This window comes from Nerophis lumbriciformis, linkage group LG21 (genome assembly GCF_033978685.3).
Source record: "Nerophis lumbriciformis linkage group LG21, RoL_Nlum_v2.1, whole genome shotgun sequence".
Taxonomy (NCBI): Eukaryota; Metazoa; Chordata; class Actinopteri; order Syngnathiformes; family Syngnathidae; genus Nerophis; species Nerophis lumbriciformis.
In genome coordinates this window covers 4947501-4972500 of record NC_084568.2, presented here as the reverse complement: position 1 = coordinate 4972500, position 25000 = coordinate 4947501, and the positions used below count along the sequence as shown (strand labels likewise).

At 37.2% G+C, this 25000-nt stretch overlaps 1 protein-coding gene across 1 annotated transcript in view; it reads left to right on the top strand.

Annotated features, from left to right (window-relative positions):
- The window catches only part of hivep1 (HIVEP zinc finger 1), a 236557-nt gene that overhangs the window by 191703 nt on the left and 19854 nt on the right, over positions 1 to 25000 (top strand). Inside the window, exons 4-6 of the mRNA XM_061983183.1 lie at positions 15886 to 21632; positions 21705 to 21838; positions 21898 to 22073. Of these exons, the coding sequence (XP_061839167.1) occupies positions 15886 to 21632; positions 21705 to 21838; positions 21898 to 22073 (6057 nt within the window). The remainder of the gene's footprint in view (positions 1 to 15885; positions 21633 to 21704; positions 21839 to 21897; positions 22074 to 25000) is intronic.

Here is a 25000-nt window from a genome sequence, read left to right as displayed (position 1 = left end):
CTTTTTATGATATTAGTCATTTTTGTTTGACTACTTTTGGATTGTTTTGTGTCATGTTTGTGTGACCTCTTAATTGCTCTGTTGATTGCTATTATTATTGTATTATTGTTTATTATTTTTGTTGGACTGATTTAAAAAAAATAAAAATAAAAACTTTTTTTTTTTAAATTCCCTATACTATATTATATATATATTATATATTATATATATATATATATATATATATATTATATATTATATATATTATATTATATTATATATATTATATATATTCCCTATATTACACGTGTCAATTTTGATCCATTTAAAAGCATTTTGGTCAGATATATTTTAAAAAATAAATAAAACTAATGTTATGCAAATGTATATTAATTAGAAATGATGGCATCAGTTAAGAAAAAGACCTTAAAAGTTAAAATAAAATAAAAAATTACATATTTGCTATTTTTGTTTTGTTGTGAGAAAATCCAAAATGTACACCTGTGAAATATTTTTCATACTTAAAATTAAAAAAAACCCTCTTTAGAAAAATCATGTATCATGATACTGTTGTTGATATTATTCATTTTCTACTTTTGGATTGTTTTGTGTCATGTTTGTGTGACCTCGTAATTGCTCTGTTGATTGCTATTATTATTGTATTATTGTTTATTATTTTTGTTGGACTGATTTAAAAAAAATTAAAAAAAATACTTTTTTTTTAAAATTCCCTATACAAAAATATTACACGTGTCAATTTTGATCCATTTAAAAGCATTTTGGTCAGATACATTTAAAAAAATAAATAAAACTAATGTTATGCAAATGTATATTAATTAAAAATGATGGCATCAGTTAAGAAAAAGACCATAAAAGTTAAAATAAAATAAAAATGACATATTTGCTATTTTTGTTTTGTTGTGAGAAAAAGTGAAAAAGAATCAATCCAAAATGTACACCTGTGAAATATTTTTCGTATTTAAAATCATGTATCATGATACTGTTGTTGATATTATTCATTTTTGTTTGACTACTTTTGGATTGTTTTGTGTCATGTTTGTGTGACCTCTTAATTGCTCTGTTGATTGCTATTCTGATTGTTGTATTATTATTGTATTATTGTTTATTATTTTTGTTGGACTGATTTTAAAAAATAAATAAATAAATACATTTAAAAAAAATTCCCTATACAAAAATATTACACGTGTCAATTATGATCCATTTAAAAGCATTTTGGTCAGATAACTTTTTTTTTTTTAATAAAACTAATGTTATGCAAATGTATATTAATTAAAAATGATGGCATCAGTTAAGAAAAAGACCTTAAAAGTTAAAATAAAATAAAAAATTACATATTTGCTATTTTTGTTTTGTTGTGAGAAAAAGTGAAAAAGAATCAATCCAAAATGTACACCTGTGAAATATTTTTCATACTTAAAATAAAAAAAACCCTCTTTAGAAAAATCATGTATCATGATACTGTTGTTGATATTATTCATTTTCTACTTTTGGATTGTTTTGTGTCATGTTTGTGTGACCTCTTAATTGCTCTGTTGATTGCTATTATTATTGTATTATTGTTTATTATTTTTGTTGGACTGATTTAAAAAAAATTAAAAAAAATACTATTTTTTTTAAAATTCCCTATACAAAAATATTACACGTGTCAATTTTGATCCATTTAAAAGCATTTTGGTCAGATAATTTTTTTTTTTTAAATAAAACTAATGTTATGCAAATGTATATTAATTAAAAATGATGGCGTCAGTTAAGAAAAAGACCTTAAAAGTTAAAATAAAATAAAAATGACATATTTGCTATTTTTGTTTTGTTGTGAGAAAAAGTGAAAAAGAATCAATCCAAAATGTACACCTGTGAAATATTTTTCATATTTAAAATTTAAAAAAAACTCTTTGGAAAAATCATGTGTCATGATACTGTTGTTGATATTATTCATTTTCTACTTTTGGATTGTTTTGTGTCATGTTTGTGTGACCTCTTAATTGCTCTGTTGATTGCTATTATTATTGTATTATTGTTTATTATTTTTGTTGGACTGATTTTAAAAAAATTAAAAAAATTAAAAAAAATTCCCTATACAAAACTATTACACGTGTCAATTTTGATCCATTTAAAAGCATTTTGGTCAGATAAATTAAAAATAAATAAATAAAACTAATGTAATGCAAATGTATATTAATTAGAAATGATGGCATCAGTTAAGAAAAAGACCTTAAAAGTTCAAATAAAATAAAAAATGACATATTTGCTATTTTTGTTTTGTCGTGAGAAAAAGTGAAAAAGAATCAATCCAAAATGTACATCTGTGAAATATTTTTCATATTTAAAATTAAAAAAAAAACCTCTTTGGAAAAATCATGTATCATGATACTGTTGTTGATATTATTCATTTTCTACTTTTGGATTGTTTTGTGTCATGTTTGTGTGACCTCTTAATTGCTCTGTTGATTGCTATTATTATTGTATTATTGTTTATTATTTTTGTTGGACTGATTTAAAAAAAATATAAATAAATACTTTTTTTTTTTTAATTCCCTATACAAAAATATTACACGTGTCAATTATGATCCATTTAAAAGCATTTTGGTCAGATAACATTTTTTTTTTTAATAAAACTAATGTTATGCAAATGTATATTAATTAAAAATGATGGCATCAGTTAAGAAAAAGACCTTAAAAGTTAAAATAAAATAAAAATGACATATTTGCTATTTTTGTTTTGTTGTGAGAAAAAGTGAAAAAGAATCAATCCAAAATGTACACCTGTAAAATATTTGTCATATTTAAAATAAAAAAAAACCTCTTTAGAAAAATCATGTATCATGATACTGTTGTTGATATTATTCATTTTCTACTTTTGGATTGTTTTGTGTCATGTTTGTGTGACCTCTTAGTTGCTCTGTTGATTGCTATTATTATTGTATTATTGTTTATTATTTTTGTTGGACTGATTTAAAAAAAATAAAAATAAATACATTTTTTTTTTAAATTCCCTATACAAAAATATTACACGTGTCAATTTTGATCCATTTAAAAGCATTTTGGTCAGATAATTTTTTTTTTTAAATGTATATTAATTAGAAATGATGGCATCAGTTAAGAAAAAGACCTTAAAAGTTAAAATAAAATAAAAATGACATATTTGCTATTTTTGTTTTTGTTGTGAGAAAAAGTGAAAAAGAATCAATCCAAAATGTACACCTGTGAAATATTTTTCATATTTAAAATTAAAAAAAACCCTCTTTGGAAAAATCATGTATCATGATACTGTTGTTGATATTATTCATTTTTGTTTGACTACTTTTGGATTGTTTTGTGTCATGTTTGTGTGACCTCTTAATTGCTCTGTTGATTGCTATTCTGATTGCTGTATTATTATTATTGTATTATTGTTTATTATTTTTGTTGGACTGATTTAAAAAAAAAAAAAAAATAAATTCAAAAAAAAAATTCCCTATACAAAACTATTACACGTGTCAATTTTGATCCATTTAAAAGCATTTTGGTCAGATAAAAAAATGTTTTTAATAAAACTAATGTTATGCAAATGTATATTAATTAAAAATGATGGCATCAGTTAAGAAAAAGACCTTAAAAGTTAAAATAAAATAAAAATTACATATTTGCTATTTTTGTTTTGTTGTGAGAAAAAGTGAAAAAGAATCAATCCAAAATGTACACCTGTGAAATATTTTTCATATTTAAAATTAAAAAAAACCTCTTTGGAAAAAATCATGTATCATGATACTGTTGTTGATATTATTCATTTTTGTTTGACTACTTTTGGATTGTTTTGTGTCATGCTTGTGTGACCTCTTAATTGCTCTGTTGATTGCTATTCTGATTGCTGTATTATTATTATTGTATTATTGTTTATTATTTTTGTTGGACTGATTTAAAAAAAAAAAAAATACATTTAAAAAAAAAATTCCCTATACAAAAATATTACACGTGTCAATTTTGATCCATTTAAAAGCATTTTGGTCAGATAAATTTAAAAAAGTAAATAAAACTAATGTAATGCAAATGTATATTAATTAGAAATGATGGCATCAGTTAAGAAAAAGACCTTAAAAGTTAAAATAAAATAAAAATGACATATTTGCTATTTTTGTTTTGTTGTGAGAAAAAGTGAAAAAGAATCAATCCAAAATGTACACCTGTGAAATATTTTTCATATTTAAAATAAAAAAAAACCTCTTTGGAAAAAATCATGTATCATGATACTGTTGTTGATATTATTCATTTTTGTTTGACTACTTTTGGATTGTTTTGTGTCATGCTTGTGTGACCTCTTAATTGCTCTGTTGATTGCTATTCTGATTGCTGTATTATTATTATTGTATTATTGTTTATTATTTTTGTTGGACTGATTTAAAAAAAAAAAAAATACATTTAAAAAAAAAATTCCCTATACAAAAATATTACACGTGTCAATTTTGATCCATTTAAAAGCATTTTGGTCAGATAAATTTAAAAAAGTAAATAAAACTAATGTAATGCAAATGTATATTAATTAGAAATGATGGCATCAGTTAAGAAAAAGACCTTAAAAGTTAAAATAAAATAAAAATGACATATTTGCTATTTTTGTTTTGTTGTGAGAAAAAGTGAAAAAGAATCAATCCAAAATGTACACCTGTGAAATATTTTTCATATTTAAAATAAAAAAAAACCTCTTTGGAAAAAATCATGTATCATGATACTGTTGTTGATATTATTCATTTTTGTTTGACTACTTTTGGATTGTTTTGTGTCATGTTTGTGTGACCTTTTAATTGCTCTGTTGATTGCTATTCTGATTGCTGTATTATTATTATTGTATTATTGTTTATTATTTTTGTTGGACTGATTTAAAAAAAATAAAAATAAATACATTAAAAAAAAAAAATCCCTATACAAAAATATTACACGTGTCAATTTTGATCCATTTAAAAGCATTTTGGTCAGATACATTTAAAAAAAAAATAAAACTAATGTAATGCAAATGTATATTAATTAGAAATGATGGCATCAGTTAAGAAAAAGACCTTAAAAGTTAAAATAAAATAAAAATGACATATTTGCTATTTTTGTTTTGTTGTGAGAAAAAGTGAAAAAGAATCAATCCAAAATGTACACCTGTGAAATATTTTTCATATTTAAAATTTTAAAAAAACCTCTTTGGAAAAATCATGTATCATGATACTGTTGTTGATATTATTCATTTTTGTTTGACTACTTTTGGATTGTTTTGTGTCATGTCTGTGTGACCTCTTAATTGCTCTGTTGATTGCTATTCTGATTGCTGTATTATTATTATTGTATTATTGTTTATTATTTTTGTTGGACTGATTTTAAAAATATATATATAAATACATTTATTTTTTTAATTCCCTATACAAAAATATTACACGTGTCAATTTTGATCCATTTAAAAGCATTTTGGTCAGATAAATTTAAAAAAGTAAATAAAACTAATGTAATGCAAATGTATATTAATTAAAAATGATGGCATCAGTTAAGAAAAAGACCTTAAAAGTTAAAATAAAATAAAAATTACATATTTGCTATGTTTGTTTTGTCGTGAGAAAAAGTGAAAAAGAATCAATCCAAAATGTACACCTGTGAAATATTTTTCATATTTAAAATAAAAAAAAAACTCTTTGGAAAAATCATGTATCATGATACTGTTGTTGATATTATTCATTTTTGTTTGACTACTTTTGGATTGTTTTGTGTCATGTTTGTGTGTCCTCAATTGCTCTGTTGATTGCTATTCTGAATGTTGCTGGGCCGGGTTTGGTTTTGGAATTAGGATTGTATTATTGTGTATTATTTTGTTGGAATAATAAAATAAAAAAATAAAAATACAATTCCATAACAAAAATATTACAAATGTCAATTTTGATCTTTTTAAAAGTATTTTGGTCAGATAAATTTGTAAAACAAAAATCATGTTATGCAAATTTATACTAATTCAAAATTATGGCATCAGTTAAGAAAAATACCTTAAAAGTTCAAATAAAATTAAAAATACATATTTGCTATTTTTGTTTTGAAAAAAAGTGGAAAAAATGTATCCAAAATGTTCTTTATGTTATTTAAAAATTAATAATAATTGTTTGGATTTGAGGTGTTGTCCACGTATCGTACACTTGTAAAATATTTTTCATATTTAAAATGACAAAAACCCCTCTTTGGAAAAATCATGTATCATGATACTGTTGTTGATATTATTCATTTTTGTTTGACTACTTTTGGATTGTTTTGTGTCATGTTTGTGTGTCCTCAATTGCTCTGTTGATTGCTATTCTGAATGTTGCTGGGTCGGGTTTGGTTTTGGAATTAGGATTGTATTATTGTGTATTATTTTGTTGGCATAATTAAAAAATAAAATAAAATACAATTCCCTAAACAAAATATATTACACATGTCAATTTTGATATTTTCAAATAAAATTAAAAATACATATTTGCTATTTTTGTTTTGAAAAAAAGTGAACAAAATTAATCCAAAATGTTCTTTATGTTATTTAAAAATTAATAATAATTGTTTGGATTTGAGGTGTTGTCCACGTATCGTACACCTGTAAAATATTTTTCATATTTAAAATGACAAAAAACCCTCATCGGAAAAATCATGTATCATGATACTGTTGTTGATGATATTATTCATTTTTGTTTGACTACTTTTGGATTGTTTTGTGTCATGTTTGTGTGTCCTCAATTGCTCTGTTGATTGCTATTCTGAATGTTGCTGGGTCGGGTTTGGTTTTGGAATTAGGATTGTATTATTGTGTATTATTTTGTTGGAATAATAAAAAATTTTTTTTTTAAAAATACAATTCCCTAAACAAAAATATTACACATGTCAATTTTGATCTTTTTAAAAGTATTTTGGTCAGATAAATTTGTAAAATAAAAATCATGTTATGCAAATTTATACTAATTCAAAATTATGGCATCAGTTAAGAAAAATACCTTAAAGGTTCAAATCAAATTAAAAATACATATTTGCTATTTTTGTTTTGAAAAAAAGTGAAAAAAATTAATCCAAAAATGTTCTTTATGTTATTTAAAAATTAATAATAATTGTTTGGATTTGAGGTGTTGTCCACGTATCGTACACCTGTAAAATATTTTTCATATTTAAAATGACAAAAACCCCTCATCGGAAAAATCATGTATCATGATACTGTTGTTGATGATATTATTCATTTTTGTTTGACTACTTTTGGATTGTTTTGTGTCATGTTTGTGTGTCCTCAATTGCTCTGTTGATTGCTATTCTGAATGTTGCTGGGTCGGGTTTGGTTTTGGAATTAGGATTGTATTATTGTGTATTATTTTGTTGGAATAATAAAAAAAAAATTTTTTTTAAATACAATTCCCTAAACAAAAACATTACAAATGTCAATTTTGATCTTTTTAAAAGTATTTTGGTCAGATAAATTTGTAAAATAAAAATCATGTTATGCAAATTTATACTAATTCAAAATTATGGCATCAGTTAAGAAAAATACCTTAAAGGTTCAAAGAAAATTAAAAATACATATTTGCTATTTTTGTTTTGAAAAAAAGTGAAAAAAATTAATCCAAAATGTTCTTTATGTTATTTAAAAATTAATAATAATTGTTTGGATTTAAGGTATTGTCTATGTATCGTACACCTGTAAAATATTTTTCATATTTAAAATGACAAAAAACCCTTATCGGAAAAATCATGTATCATGATACTGTTGTTGATGATATAATTCATTTTTGTTTGACTACTTTTGGATTGTTTTGTGTCATGTTTGTGTGTCCTCAATTGCTCTGTTGATTGCTATTCTGAATGTTGCTGGGTCGGGTTTGGTTTTGGAATTAGGATTGTATTATTGTGTATTATTTTGTTGGAATAATAAAATAAAAAAATAAAAATACAATTCCCTAAACAAAAACATTACACATGTCAATTTTGATCTTTTTAAAAGTATTTTGGTCAGATAAATTTGTAAAATAAAAATCATGTTATGCAAATTTATACTAATTCAAAATTATGGCATCAGTTAAGAAAAATACCTTAAAGGTTCAAATCTAATTAAAAATACACATTTGCTATTTTTGTTTTGAAAAAAAAGTGAAAAAAATGAATCCAAAATGTTCTTTATGTTATTTAAAAATTAATAATAATTGTTTGGATTTAAGGTATTGTCTATGTATCGTACACCTGTAAAATATTTTTCATATTTAAAATGAAAAAAAAAACCTGTTCATGTATAATTGAAGTAACACAGCAAAAATGATGGCCAAAATAAAGCAATAATTTACAGAAAGGACAAAAAAAATTAAAAACATATTTTGGTCAAATTCAAGTGTGAGGAAATGCAAAATTTGCAAAAAAAATATTCTAGATATTATCAGAATTCATTTATTTAATTAATATTCATTATAAATGTGTATACTTGTTTTTGTTTTGTTTTTTCAACTGTATTTTCAAAGTATATCAAATTCATCTTTATTGTACAAAATGTGGCCCCCACATTCTGCAATCAATCAATCAAATGATTTTTTTTTATTATTTATTCATACAGCACTTGATATATGTGCAGTCAAGTTGAAACACAAAGTGCTTTACAACAGTGAAGTAAAAAAAAAAAAAAAATAGAAGAAGAAGACAACATGCACAAACACACACGCAGTTATATTGACAATAACAAAACATGGCATGGCGCTGAAGTTTGAGCAAAATTGTCGCATTTGAGGCTCACTAGAATCAACATCATCTCAAAAAATAATGTAAAACATATTTTCAAAACTCTATTCGTAAAAATAGAATATAAATAATAAATATATAAAAATATAAAATAATGAGAACAGTAGTAATAGCAATAAATAACAGAAAATACCAGAATAAGAATTAAAAAACTTAAGAATAGTTTAAAATGATCCGATTAAAAGAGGTTTTGACACCTGATTATAGTGTTGTAATTAAATAATAATTTGTATAGCTTCAAATAAGTAATTATTGGCTCATGCTCACCTTTTTTTATTTTTATTTTTTTTTAAATTATTAATCAATCCAAGAACATAATACACAATAACACCATAATAATATAATTCAACATTCAGAATAGCAATCAACAGAGCAATTGAGGACACACAAACATGATAATTATAATAATAACAATTCCAACATAGCAGTGATTAAAAATCCCACATTTACATTATCATCACAGCCATTTAAAAAAAAATTAATAAAAACTGACAGTGGCTTACACTTGCATCGCATCTCATAAGCTTGACAACGCATATTGTCCAATATTTTCCACAAAGATAAAATAAGTCATATTTTAGGTTCATTTAATAGTTAAAAAACATTTAAATAGTGGATCCCATATTCCAATATATGCTATACTCATTATTATCTCAACTAAATGCATTTTTTTTTACTGATATCATCTCCATAGCTTGTGTGTACCAGTCAATATGACTTATTATTATTATTATAATTTATTATAAAAAAAAAAAAAAAAAAAAATCCAGTTAATCTGTCCATCATTAACAGAAGATATGAATAGCATTTATTTTTGTTCTTGCAAGCAAATCAAATTGTGAATAATGTTGTGTTTTTTTCACCGTGCATTGAACTAACATATCTATTTATTCCTAGTCAATTGAAAAAAAACTATTTAAAAAAATAAAATAAAATAAATAAATAAATAAATTCAAAAAAAAAAAGAAAGAAACTATATTATATAATAAATAATACATTGGAAAACCTGCTGGTCCATATAAGCAGAAATGTATGTGTCATGGAAATGCTATTTGTTTTGACTGGGAATTAGAGGGTTGTTTATTATGTGACGCTGTAAAGGCTGCATGGTTGGCGTGGATAATGGATTAGCAAGGACAAGGCGTTCCTCGGTCCAATTATGCCGAACGCTGTGAATGAACTAAGACCTAATCTCGGGGAAATACCTTTGCAAGGCGGGAAACTGTGACAGGTCACTATTAAACTTATGTAACAAACCCTGCGTCACGCCAACATATGATGAATGGAGCGCATGAATAAGCATGGGTGTGCCATCATTTTCTAACACTCCTGTTCACATTGCAAAAACCGAATTGAAGAAAATCAAGCCTTTTTTAATATGTCAACAGAAAAATCAAGTGGAATCTTGACAAGTCACGTATTTGGTGTTCTGTTGGGAGATCATCCTGCTTATTTGAAGTAATATATCCCAGATTTGAGTGCATATTACTTAAAGATATCAGTCAAGCATAGAATGTGTCTGTTAAGGACAACTATCTTGTTCATCAAAAATAAGTATTTTTCATGGTTTAGCCTTGTCACCAAACTACGGCCCGCGGGCTGAATACGGCCCACAAGCATCCAAAATGTGGCCCGTGGAAAGTACCAAGTTAAAAAAAAAGTATATACAGTACAGGCTAAAAGATTGGACACCCCATCTCATTCAATGCGACCCAATCCACACAAACTTACCTTGTCATGTCGCAAAAAAAATAAAAAAATGCCAAAAAGTCAACATATTAGGTCACACATAACACAACCCACTCATTTAACTTTGTGGATATTTTTAAAAAAAAACATTTTTTCCAAGCACCATAAAATAAAAAAATATTTCCATTTACAAACCCCGTTTCCATATGAGTTGGGAAATTGTGGAATACAATGATTTGCAAATCCTTTTCAACCCATATTCAATTGAATGCACTACAAAGACAACATATTTGATGTTCAAACTCATAAACTTTATTTTTTTTTTTGCAAATAATCATTAACTTCGAATTTCATGGCTGCAACACGTGCCAAAGTAGTTGGGAAAGGGCATGTTCACCACTGTGTTACATGGCCTTTCCTTTTAACAACACTCAGTAAAGGTTTGGGAACTGAGGAGACACATTTTTGAAGCTTCTCAGGTGGAATTCTTTCCCATTCTTGCTTGATGTACAGCTTAAGTTGTTCAACAGTCCGGGGGGTCTCCGTTGTGCTATTTTAGGCTTCATAATGCGCCACACATTTTCAATGGGAGACAGGTCTGGACTACAGGCAGGCCAGTCTAGTACGTATGAAGCCACGTTGATGTAACACGTGGCTTGGCATTGTCTTGCTGAAATAAGCAGGGGCGTCCATGGTAACGTTGCTTGGATGACAACATATGTTGCTCCAAAGCCTGTATGTACCTTTCAGCATTAAAGGCGCCTTCACAGATGTGTAAGTTACCCATGTCTTGGGCACTAATACACCCCCATACCATCACAGATGCTGGCTTTTCAACTTTGCGCCTATAACAATTCGGGTGGTTCTTTTCCTCTTTGGTCCGGAAGACACGACGTCCACAGTTTCCAAAAACAATTTGAAATGTGGACTCGTCAGACCGCAGAACACTTTTCCACTTTGTATCGGTCCATCTTAGATGAGCTCAGGCCCAGCGAAGCCGACGGCGTTTCTGGGTGTTGTTGATAAACGGTTTTCGCCTTGCATAGGAGAGTTTTAACTTGCACTTACAGATGTAGCGACCAACTGTAGTTACTGACAGTGGGTTTCTGAAGTGTTCCTGAGCCCATGTGGTGATATCCTTTACACACTGATGTCGCTTGTTGATGCAGTACAGCCTGAGGGATGGAAGGTCACGGGCTTAGCTGCTTACGTGCAGTGATTTCTCCAGATTCTCTGAACCCTTTGATGATATTACGGACCGTAGATGGTGAAATCCCTAAATTCCTTGCAATAGCTGGTTGAGAAAGGTTTTTCTTAAACTGTTCAACAATTTGCTCACGCATTTGTTGACAAAGTGGTGACCCTCGCCCCATCCTTGTTTGTGAATGACTGAACGTTTCATGGAATCTACTTTTATACCCAATCATGGCACCCACCTGTTCCCAATTAGCCTGCACACCTGTGGGATGTTCCAAATAAGTGTTTGATGAGCATTCCTCAACTTTATCAGTATTTATTGCCACCTTTCCCAACTTCTTTGTCACGTGTTGCTGGCATCAAATTCTAAAGTTAATGATTATTTGCAAAAAAAAAAAAAATAAAGTTTATGAGTTTGAACATCAAATATGTTGTCTTTGTAGCATATTCAACTGAATATGGGTTGAAAAGGATTTGCAAATCATTGTATTCCGTTTATATTTACATCTAACACAATTTCCCAACTCATATGGAAACGGGGTTTGTAAATCCATTATAGTGCATGGTGGGGAAAAAGAAAAGCATTCTCTCCATGTTTAGCATTTTAGCTGCTTGATATTTCTGATTGATTAAAAAACTTTAAGGAGGTCGTCTGGGAGGTAAACAGGGTAAGAGTCAAACTTTCACATACTCCATCCATCCATTTTCTACCGCTTCTTTCACATACTCTTAATATCTAATTATATTAACAAATATACACACATATATATATATAAACATACATATAGACATATATATAAAAATACATATACATATATATATATATAAACATACATATGTACATACATATATACGTATATATACATATATAAATATGTAAATAAATATAAATAAATATGTGTACATGTTAGAGATGCGCGGTTTGCGGACACAACCGCGGAGTCCGCGGATTATCCGCGGGTCGGGCGGTTGAAATTAAAAAAAAATTAGATTTTATCCGCGGGTCGGGTCGGGCGGTTGAAATTAAAAAAATTTTGATTTTAAATAGATTCAGGTGGGTGGCAGTTAAACCAATTCGGAAATATATACCGTATTTTCCGCACCATAAGGCGCCCTGGGTTATAAGCCGCGCTTTCAATGAACGGCATATTTCAAAACTTTGTCCACCTATAAGCCGCCCCGTGTTGTAAGCCGCATCTAACTGCGCTAAAGGAATGTCAAAAAAACAGTCAAATAGGTCAGTCAAACTTTAATAATATATTAAAACCAGTGTGATGTGGGCGCGCATGGAGTCGTATATCAACATGGACGAAGCTGTGTGAAAAAAGCCACCCGGCCTCTTCGCGTAAATTAAAACTTACCTTAACCACTCGCTCATCTTTTCTTCATCCATCCATCCCTTCGAGTTAGCTTTTATGATGACGCCGGCTGGAAAGGTCTCTTTTGGCAAGGTCTTCCTTTTGAATATCACCATGGGTGGAAGTTTCTGGCCATTAGCATGGCAAGCTAGAACCACAGTGAAGGATGACTTCTCATTCCCTGTGGTGCGAATATTCACCGTACGTGCTCCCGTTGTATCCACAGTGCGGTTCACAGGAATATCAGTTGCTGTGAAATAGTAATCCGTGTGCGGATGGAGAGATTGCGTCTTTTCATGAACCGGATCCCTGTCGTTTAGTAGGAGCCATTTTGTGGTCTTTACAGATGTAAACACACAAAGGAAATGAAATGTACGGTGATATCCGCGCGCTTTTTCTTCTTCTACGCGGGCGGGTGGTTGCTTACAGTAGAAGAAGAAGCGCTTCCTGTTCTATGGGGGCGGGTGCTTACCTTGGCGGTTGCTTGCGTAGAAGAAGAAGCGCTTCCTGTTCTACCGGGAAAAAAGATGGCGGCTGTTTACCGTAGTTACGAGACCGAAACTTTATGAAAATGAATCTTAATATTAATCCATATATAAAGCGCACCGGGTTATAAGGCGCACTGTCAGCTTTTGAGAAAATTTGTGGTTTTTAGGTGCGCCTTATAGTGCGGAAAATACGGTATACATAGATAAATGTTGTTACCCACATACGAAAAACGAGCAGGCACCTGCAGCATACGCCACAACAGAAGAAGAAAAAAAAAAGAGATGGCAACGCCGGCAGCAAACGTGGTACGCGACAAACTAAAAAAGGGAATACGAAAGACCAGGGGGAAAAAAAGGCCAGAAAAGTTCAGCGTGGACTCGTTTTTATGAGGTTGTAAATCAGGATGATAGTAATGCTGGCTACGTGATTTGCAAGAGCTGCGACGCTGTTTATGTCTACGACAGTCACAAAACCGGGACATCTAACATGGTGCATCACATTTGTGCAAAACCCCGAACCTCCGCAAACACCCTGAGCATGAGCAGTTTCGTCCGGCCGTGATCCCAGAAGAGTGCCACAGGATGTTAAAACAAGATAGAACGCAGCTGCCTGCAGCAGTTTGAGTGGCGCGAGCGCGCTTGGAGGTGCGCTCAGCGCGGCTCCCAGATGATTGCGCACTGGTGTGCGTCTGGGCCGTGACAGCGTGGCACGCATTGAATGTCTCTGCTGCATTGGATCAGTCTCCTTTCTTTAACAGGCAAAAGCTTTATAACCTCACTAATGCCTTGCATCGTCTATATTAGATATATAACAACGGGCGGGTGGCGGATGGCGGGCCGGTGCGGTTTTGATTAAATGTTAGTTCGGGTGGATGGCGGATGGTTGACGACTTTTGTGATGCGGTTGCGGATGAAATAATTGCCTATCCGCGCATCTCTAGTACATATATAAAAAAAAAAATATATATATATATATATATATATATATATATATATATATATATACTAGAGATGCGCGGTTTGCGGGCACAACCGCGGAGTCCGCGGATTATCCGCGGATCGGGCGGATGAAATTTAAAAAAATTAGATTTTATCCGCGGGTCGGGTCGGGTCGGGCGGTTGAAATAAAAAAAAATTAGATTTTAAATAGATTCAGGCGGGTGGCAGTTAAACCAATTGGGAAATATATATACATAGTTAAATGTTGTTACCCACATACGAAAAACGAGCAGGCACCTGCAGCATATGCCACAACAGAAGAAAAAAAAAAAAAGAGATGGACACTTTTACGGAGCGGAGAAGGCCCCCGACGCCTCGCCGGGGTCCGGGACCGAGGCCCCTTCCCCCGAGAGGGCCCCACCGGGAGCCGTAGCTGAGGTGATCCGCGAGAAGGGCCCGACGCACGTCCAGGGTCACCACCGCACCGACACCCCGCCTCGTCCGCCTTCGCCGCGGCCGGCGTCACGCGCATGAGGTAAGCAGCTTACCTGCCCGCCACCCCCGTGGCCGGGGGCTCGTAACAGGGGTCACTCCGCGCGCTCCGCCCGCGCAGCTTACCTGCCCGCCACCCCCGTTGCCGGGGGCGCGTAACAGCGGTCATTCCGCGCGCAGTGCGCTCACGAAAGGGGTGGGGCAAGCAGAACTGGCGCTGCGGGATGAACCGAACGCCGGGTTAAAGCGCCCGATGCCGACGCTCATCATACCCCAGAAAAGGTGTTGGTTGATATAGAGAGCAGGACGGTGGCCATGGAAGTCGGAACCCGCTAAGGAGTGTGTAACAACCCACCTGCCCAATCAACTAGCCCTGAAAATGGATGGCGCTGGAGCGTCGGGCCCATACCCGGCCGTCGCCGGTGTCGCGGTGCGCGCTGAAGCCTCGGGCGCGAGCCCGGGTGGAGCCGCCGCAGGTGCGAGGGACATCGCACCTCCACTCGCTTGGAGGTGCGCTCAGCGCGGCTCCCAGATGATTGCTGCATTGGATCAGTCTCCTTTCTTTAACAGGCAAAAGCTTTATAACCTCACTAATGCCTTGCATCGTCTATATTAGATATATAACAACGGGCGGGTGCGGGCGGGTGCGGTGTTGATTACATGTTAATTCGGGTGGATGCGGATGGTTGACGACTTTTGTCATGCGGTTGCGGATGAAATAATTGCCTATCCGCGCATCTCTACTATGCAGTGAACGTCCCTTTTGGTCTATTTCTTTTGTCAACGTTGCACATTTTAGAAAAGAAAAATAGTCCTGTAATGCAAAACACAAATGTACCCTGCAGAGGACGCTGGTTCTCAGGAGGATATGAGAACCTGGTTCTTAATCTTTTTCTTCTTCTTTTCTTTAACTTTGCAAGACTATTGTGCTTTACTTGGCCGAACAATAATGGATTTTGAAAACATGTTCATTTTTCCACCCATAGGGACTTCTGGAAGCAGTCGACGAATTGAGGATAACATCAAAGGCCTGAAGAGGAAAAAGGTTGTTGCGGAAAACAAGCTGAAGAAAATTCCTAAATCCCCGGTGAAGAAACCTCTACAGCTGAAAACTCCTGAAACCGCTGACCGAGGAGGATCCTCTAAGGAAAAGAAACCCTCTTGCTCCCCTGCTTCCAACAGGCCTTCCAATCATCATTCAACGTCACCACCTGGGGAAAGCGAGTCACAGGATGCCCGACCGGTTGAACCACCCCCTGAAGAAGGGGTATCCGTCACTGACCATGAAAGACTGAAGCAAGAGGAAACAAAGCCAACGCCTCCGACACAGGAACCGACTGATGAAGAGGAGAGTTCTTTGAAAGGGACGTTACCTAAAGACAGTGACACCCAAAACTGTAGCGTTGATAAAACTGATAAAGATCCGTACCACACCAGCGCTCCACTTGATGTCCTGCTGAAAGCGATGGAGCCTGACATGCTTACACTTGCCGAGAGGAAAAAGTCTTTCCCGGTCTCAGGTCAGCACACTGGGGAATTGTCCAACATGCCAGCCGCCAATGTTGGTCTTCAAACTCAGTCGTCTCCTATGCAGACGTATTATATTGACAAACAGGGTCATTTCATTGGCATTGCAGCACCGTTACAGGGTAGTGTACAGGCATCTACGCAGGGTGAGGCTCTGCCGCCTCTATCGTTTGCAAATCAACATTTTATTCCCGTTGTTTCTAATCCCGAAAATCCAAGCATTCGCATGAGCTTTAATACTGGACCGCCTGCTATAACTCATGTACCTGCTCCATCAGGCTCAAATGCTTTGCCTAGAAGTCAACCCCCAATTGTGCACACCTGCCGGTCGCTCTCTGCAACTGTTCCCAGCACCATTCAGATGCCAGTTACACCTGGAAACAACCATGTTCAGCTTACGACTGTAATGAACTTTGGTGGTGAGCATGTTTCTAAGGACCAAAAGCCAAAGAAGCCCGGCAAGTATAAATGTGAGTACTGCCACCGGCCATGTGCAAAGCCCAGCGTGCTGCTTAAACACATCAGGTCTCACACAGGAGAAAGACCATACCCGTGTGTAACGTGCGGTTTCTCTTTCAAAACCAAGAGCAACTTGTATAAGCACAAGAAATCCCATGCTCATGCTATAAAACTTGGTCTCATTGCACGCTCTGAATCAGGAGGTGGGCTGCTACCACAAGAATCCGACAAAGCCCTTGGAACACATTGTGAGGTAGAGGAGAGCGGGGACAGTGATGAAGAAGGTAGCACTGTAGACCTGGATCCAGACTCATCGCAGAGCAGTGCAGCAGCCCTGTCTGAAAATAGCTCACAGAGTGCCGGTACAGCCCAAGCAATATTCGGGGAAGCGGACTCATTAGCTGCGTTCGATTCAATGAAACCAACCCACGCTCAGAGAAGTCATGAGCCCAAAGTGACAGCTGCGCTGCCAAAAGTTGTTGTTTACCCAGTTAATGTGTCGCCTTTAAGGGCAGATAGCCCAAGAGTTACAGGTGCAGCGCCTGAACAAGCTGCGTCACAGCGCCAACGAGAGTTCCCAACTGCCAATCTGAGATCAAACATCACGGTCCTGTCATCGCTGAAAGAGGTAGTTGGTACAAGTCCTTCACTCGACACTGTGAGTGAAGATGAAGACCAGCAATGTAAATCTCCACTTTTAAGTGGACATGCCCAGCTTCAGAGGCAACAAGCTACAGACTTTTCACAACAGCAACAGGCTAAGTGTCTACTAAGCCCTCGTAGTTTGGGAAGTACAGATTCTGGCTACTTCTCTCGCTCTGAAAGTGCTGACCAGGCAATGAGTCCACCTAGTCCATTTGTGAAGATAACACCACCAGCTGACATTGATCTATCCAAAAAGGATATGTCTTCTGCCCCTCCTGTAATTTCTACAGTAATGCGTGCGGTAGCAGAGCAAAGATCGCAAGTAACGGATGGACAGATGCGTCCCCCGTTAGAAACTAAAACCCTTTCTCTGGAAGAAAGAATTTCAAAGCTGATATCTGACAATGAGGCAGTGGTTGACAACAAGCAATTGGACAGTGTTAAACCAAGGAGGACCTCTCTGTCAAGGAGAGGTAGCATTGACTCGCCCAAATCCTACATATTTAAAGACTCCTTTCAGTTTGATCTTAAACCAATAGGACGGCGGTCAAGTTCCAGCTCAGACATTCCCAAGTCGCCTTTCACTCCCACAGATAAATCAAAGCCAGTTTTTCTTCTTTCTGTACCTTCTCAATACCCCCCAATGGATTGTTTGCCGATTACCAGGAGTAACTCTATGCCGACAACACCAGGACACTCTGCTCTTCCATTTAATATTGCTCACCTGGCCCACCCTTTACGAATATGTCATTCTTTTGATGAGAAAAGTACAATAAACGATGACGTATTTTCATCCGCACCTTCTACCCCCAATCCAGCAATACATTCTCGGACTTTAGTCAGACAAGCAGCAGTGGAGGACTTTTCCACCAGTGAGGGGCACAGACTTCCTACCGTCCGTTCGATGGATGATGCATATCATGCTCTAAACAATAGCACAGAATCAATGCAGAGAAGCCGGTCTTTTGAGTACAGTCAAGAAAGACAAAGAAAATTTCAGCAAAATAAAGGTACTATGTATGAGTGTGAAACTTGTCGAAACCGGTACAGAAAGTTAGAGAATTTTGAAACTCACAAGAAATTCTACTGCTCGGAACTTCACGGGCCAAAACACAAGCCTGTTGTTGTTAAAGAAAGTGATCAAGATGTTTTTCATGCCAACACACAGACACATTTAGTTCCAAGATCAGCTATTGGATCAGGAGTAATGGATCACCAGATATCAATCAGGAAGAGAAGGAAAATGAAAAGTGTTGGAGATGAGGACGATCAATCTCCAACTGACACAAATCCACCGTGTTCGGTTAGTTTTGATTCAGGCCAGTTACCTGTAACAGCCCTGGCAAGTCAAAGTTTTCCCCAGCATGGTGTAATGGTGGACATTCAACCCAAAATTAACCAGACAAAGCCACCTCAAATTCCGCTCATAGCTCGAGGTCAAAGTGCTTCAGATTCTAGACTGTCACCAATCCGAGAGACACAGATCAACACCTGCACGAAAGGGGAACTCCAGAGGCAAAGCAGTGGTACTTCAGTCATCAGACATACCAACTCTCTCAGCAGACCCAGTTCATTTGAGACAGAATCTACAGAAAAAGGTTCTCCGCTGGACAGCAACGAAAAGGATCCTCTGAAATCCAAAACAGATACATCATCAGATAACAGCTACCATGACAAGTTATCAAACCAGAAAACTATAGAAGCTGATTATGGTAATCAAAGAATGGAGCAATCTACTGATGGTACAGTGGCTGCAACTGGGGAAATCTCTACACCTTCCCATCAATGCCGTCTAGTTCGTCAAAACAACATCCAAGTTCCTGAGATTTTAGTCACAGAGGAACCTGACAGAGAACACGAAGCACAGACATCTGAGCCAATAGAAAAGCCCGCAGATCAGTTCAACTGGCCACAAAGAAGCGAGAGTTTGTCAAAGTTACCGACTGAAAAACTCCCACCAAAAAAGAAAAGAATTCGTCTTGCTCAAATGGACCACTCCTCAGGTGAGTCAAGCTTTGAGTCGAGTCTCTCACGCAGCCTGAGCAGAGATAGTACTCTCTCACACTGTTCCAGCATTTCAGCCTCCTTTGATAGAGAAGAAGCATCACGGTCAGAGAGTCCATCAAGAGTAGAATGTATGAACAAAATTCCAGAGCAGCTAAGTCAACCCAAAGTATTCAGTACACTTGGTGTACCTGGAGCAATGAGGCGAGCTGCATCCGAACAGATTACCTGTACCCAACCCTCAGTGGAAATTTCATGTGACTACCGTAGCAAGTCTTTTGACTGTGGCAATGTATCCCCCAAGAGAGGCCCATCACCTGTTGGGCAGCCTAAAAGTGGACCAATCCAGGTTCCACTTATTGAAAGAAGGCGTGGCCCATTAGTTCGTCAAATGTCTTTAAAAATATGCCCAGATAATCAGCAGCCTGTACGGAAGGCTGTCATCACCCTCGACAAAGCTCCAAATACAAATGCAAACCAAAATAGATGCCAGCAAATTCAAATTGTCAATAGATTTCCCTTGGCCCAACCTGTCGTCCTACAATCTGGAGAAATCCCCCTGCAAAGAAATGAGCAAACGATCCAAAGTATCAACTTGGGGAGCACAACACAGCAAACCCAAATCTATGGCCTTCCACACCCTTGGCATCAAACATCTAAAATGCAAACCTGCCAAAAGGTACCGCAACCTTTGAGCCAGATCATAGTTGGTGGTGACAATGCCCGAAACAAGCCAGCTGACCTAGAAGAAAACAAATGTTATGTGCCCAAATACCAATTGCAGTGTCCTACTCAAAGACCAAGTCAAATGTTTTCTTTCACCGGCACACATGGATCTCACGTCGCATTGCCAGCTTTAACAATGCCCATCGCCAATCCCATTTTGAGCATTCCAAAACCATCGGATGAACTCAGAAAAGTGTATACCGCGCCACCCGATCAGCGTGCCTCTGATGTTAAGAACACATCTGTTGTTTTGCACGGTGAACAGAGGAGGGAGTCAAACAATCACATGCAATCAGGTGGTATCCCATTGCCACAGATCCTCATAACTCATGAGCAAATGCACACTGTTCCTTCGGTCTCCGGCAAGAATGCATTTCCATCCATTCATCTTGTAGATGCTGAAACTCATACAGCACCAAGTGTAAAGAAGGGTTGCAGTCAATTTGTTAATATTAATAACAATAGTGGGGAAAGAGTGTCGTGTCCGGGCTCTTTACATTGCGCACAGAAACTTGCGTCAGTGACTCTATGCCCACAACAGGAGCCCATTGCTTCAAGCAAAAGAATGCTGTCACCTGCCAACAGTTTGGATATCTACATGGAAAAGCATCAAAAACGAGCTAAGGACGAGCACGGTGTGGCCTGCCTGACTGACGGAAGATCTGTCAATTATCTCAATTCCAATTTGTCGGAAGTAACCAGACAGCGGAAACTGACGCTTGTAAGGCAGGTTTGCACAACTGAACCAGTGGACAGTCCAATCGAAACCGAGGCCCCTCCCTTTCCTCAAGTTAAAACGGATACGGAGAAGGACCTTGATGATGTTAAGCCTATGTCACCCGACAGTACCAGTATTGAAAAAGACGCAGGCAAAGTTATTCCTGAAGAGGCTGGCCGTGCTGTGAATACTTCACCTGATCGCCAGGCTTCCCCTATGCCGGCTAATAACCCTCAGAAGACGCCACAGAAAATGGAGGAGCAGAGGTGGAATCCCATCAAATCGCCAATCAGACCCTCAAGTTTCCATGGTGGTCAAGTCAAACTGACGACATCCGTTTCTGTGTTTAACACAAAAGACAGCCATCGCCTTTCCTTCCCCAGCCTGAAGACGACCACCACTTTCACGTGGTGCTTCTTGATGAAGAGAAAACCACTTCACGTGCTACAGAGTGACCTGAAGACTTCAGCTTACGCCGCATGGGCAGTCAACCCAAATAATCCAAACCCACTTGGGTTGCCCACAAAGGTGGCCATGTCCCTTCTTGACTCCAAACACACCTCCAAAAAATTCCACTACACTTCTGCTATAAAAACCACTGGGAAATCGGACATCTTGTCTTACTCGGGCAAGCTCAAAGATGTCATGCCAAGGGTAAGGACACATTTCGGTAGTTTTGTTTTGTTGAAACGGATAAATACGTGGAACTTTTGCATGCCTCCACAGGTGCCATTGATCCAGAAGACTTTATCAGTGGAAAGCAGGAGTAAAGTGCAAACAGAAACTCATTCAAGCAATGAGTCAGACAAGGAGGTGGCATCAAAAACAGAACCAAGGCGGATCAAAATCTTTGATGGCGGGTAGGTTTCTTAATGTATATATTTTTTGGCAAAGGTCCTTATCTCGTGTGTTTCTACAGATACAAATCCAATGAAGAGTATGTTTACGTGCGCGGGCGAGGGCGCGGTAAATACCAGTGCGAGGAATGCGGGATCCGCTGTAAGAAGCCCAGCATGTTGCGCAAACATATTCGTACCCACTCTGATGTTCGGCCATACCACTGCATCCACTGCAACTTCTCCTTCAAGACCAAAGGTGAGAGCCGGATTGCTTACCAGAGACTACAAGTCTAAAACTTCTTTAGTTATACTGTAGGTATGGTTTATGTATCTTTCATGTATTTGTGCATTTTTAACTATTGGTAATGGTAAGTCAAACATGCTTATCGAGGAGCATTACAAGTTCTAGTGCGACAATATGTGTGTGGTCTGTATGGGGTGCAGAGGTACTCAGGTGTAATGCACTTTTTCACCACTTGTGGCAGTAAGGAAAATATCAAACAAACAGAAGAAGCCTGGAGCTAAAGTCATAGAGAAGATTCTTAAGCGCAAAAATTATGACTAAAGTGGTGAAGCTGTATTTTCAATTGCACTTAGATTGTATTGACACTTTAGTTAAAACCTATTCATTTTTAATTTAGATGATGTATTTTAGCACAACATAATTGTATTGGCATGTATTTTTTTTTTTATAAGTTATTTGAGTCATTTGTTATGCAGTACATTTTGTTAGTGAAAATGTTTTTAAGCAGCCTGACCTAAGTTGTGTGTTTTTATGATTAACACATGCTTTTATATCATTTGACATCTTTGTAAACTGTAAGTAGGTCAGACATAGCTATTGAATATGAATAATATTAATTCAATGTTAATATTTGAGTTGGGCCCCAGACCGCTCTGTAGTGGATAAGTTGGGCCCCGAGGTCAAAAAGGGTAAGACACCCTGTGTTATATATATATATATATGTATGTATCTATATATATATATATATATATATATATATATATATATATATATATATATATATATATATATGTATATATGTATATATATATATATATATATATATATATATATATATATATATATATATATATATATATGTGTGTGTGTGTATGTGTGTGTATATATATATATATATGAGCTGCCACCTTAACGTGGTAGAGGAGTTTGCGTGTCCCAATGATCCTAGGAGCTATGTTGTCCGGGGGCTTCCATGCCCCCCCTGGTAGGGTCTCCCAAGACAAACAGGTCCTAGGTGAGGGATCAGACAAAGAGCAGCTCGAAGACTTCTATGGAAATGCAAGAACCGAGACTCAGATTTTCCTCGCCCGGACGCGGGTCACCGGGGCCCCCCTCCGGAGCCAGGCCCGGAGTTGGGGCACGATGGCGAGCGCCTGGTGGCCGGGCCTGTCCCCATGGGGCCCGGCCGGGCACAGCCCGAAGAGGCAACGTGGGTCCCCCCTCCAATGGGCTCACCACCCATAGCAGGGGCCATAGAGGTCGGGTGCAATGTGAGCTGGGCGGTAGCCGAAGGCAGGGCACTTGGCGGTCCGATCCTCGGCTACAGAAGCTAGCTCTTGGGACGTGGAACGTCACCTCGCTGGGGGGGAAGGAGCCTGAGCTAGTGCGCGAGGTAGAGAAGTTCCGGTTGGATATAGTCGGACTCACCTCGACGCACAGCAAGGGCTCTGGAACCAGTTCTCTCGAGAGGGGATGGACTCTCTTCCACTCTGGCGTTGCCAGCAGTGAGAGGCGACGGGCTGGGGTGGCAATTCTTGTTGCCCCCCGGCTCAGAGCCTGCATGTTGGAGTTCAACCCGGTGGACGAGAGGGTAGCTTCCCTCCGCCTTCGGGTGGGGGCACGGGTCCTGACTGTTGTTTGCGCTTACGCGCCAAACAGCAGCTCAGAGTACCCACCCTTTTTGGATTCACTCGAGGGAGTACTTGAGAGTGCTCCCCCGGGTGATTCCCTCGTTCTACTGGGGGACTTCAACGCTCATATTGGCAACGACAGTGAAACCTGGAGAGGCGTGATTGGGAAGAATGGCCGCCCGGATCTGAACCCAAGTGGTGTTTTGTTATTGGACTTTTGTGCCCGTCACGGATTGTCCATAACGAACACCATGTTCAAGCATAAGGGTGTCCATATGTGCACTTGGCACCAGGACACCCTAGGCCGCAGTTCTATGATCGACTTTGTAGTTGTGTCATCGGATTTGCGGCCTCATGTTTTGGACACTCGGGTGAAGAGAGGGGCGGAGCTTTCTACCGATCACCACCTGGTGGTGAGTTGGCTGCGATGGTGGGGGAGGATGCCGGACAGACCTGGCAGGCCCAAACGCATTGTGAGGGTTTGCTGGGAACGTCTGGCAGAGTCTCCTGTCAGAGAGAGTTTCAATTCCCACCTCCGGAAGAACTTTGAACATGTCACGAGGGAGGTGCTGGACATTGAGTCCGAGTGGACCATGTTCCGCACCTCTATTGTCGAGGCGGCTGATTGGAGCTGTGGCCGCAAGGTAGTTGGTGCCTGTCGTGGCGGTAATCCTAGAACCCGTTGGTGGACACCGGCGGTGAGGGATGCCGTCAAGCTGAAGAAGGAGTCCTATCGGGTTCTTTTGGCTCATGGGACTCCTGAGGCAGCGGACAGGTACCGACAGGCCAAGCGGTGTGCGGCTTCAGCGGTCGCGGAGGCAAAAACTCGGACATGGGAGGAGTTCGGGGAAGCCATGGAAAACGACTTCCGGACGGCTTCGAAGCGATTCTGGACCACCATCCACCGCCTCAGGAAGGGGAAGCAGTGCACTACCAACACCGTGTATGGTGCGGATGGTGTTCTGCTGACCTCGACTGCGGAAGTTGTGGATCGGTGGAGGGAATACTTCGAAGACCTCCTCAATCCCACCAACACGTCTTCCTATGAGGAAGCAGTGCCTGAGGAATCTGTGGTGGGCTCTCCTATTTCTGGGGCTGAGGTTGCTGAGGTAGTTAAAAAGCTCCTCGGTGGCAAAGCCCCGGGGGTGGATGAGATCCGCCCGGAGTTCCTTAAGGCTCTGGATGCTGTAGGGCTGTCTTGGTTGACAAGACTCTGCAGCATCGCGTGGACATCGGGGGCAGTACCTCTGGATTGGCAGACCGGGGTGGTGGTTCCTCTCTTTAAAAAGGGGAACCGGAGGGTGTGTT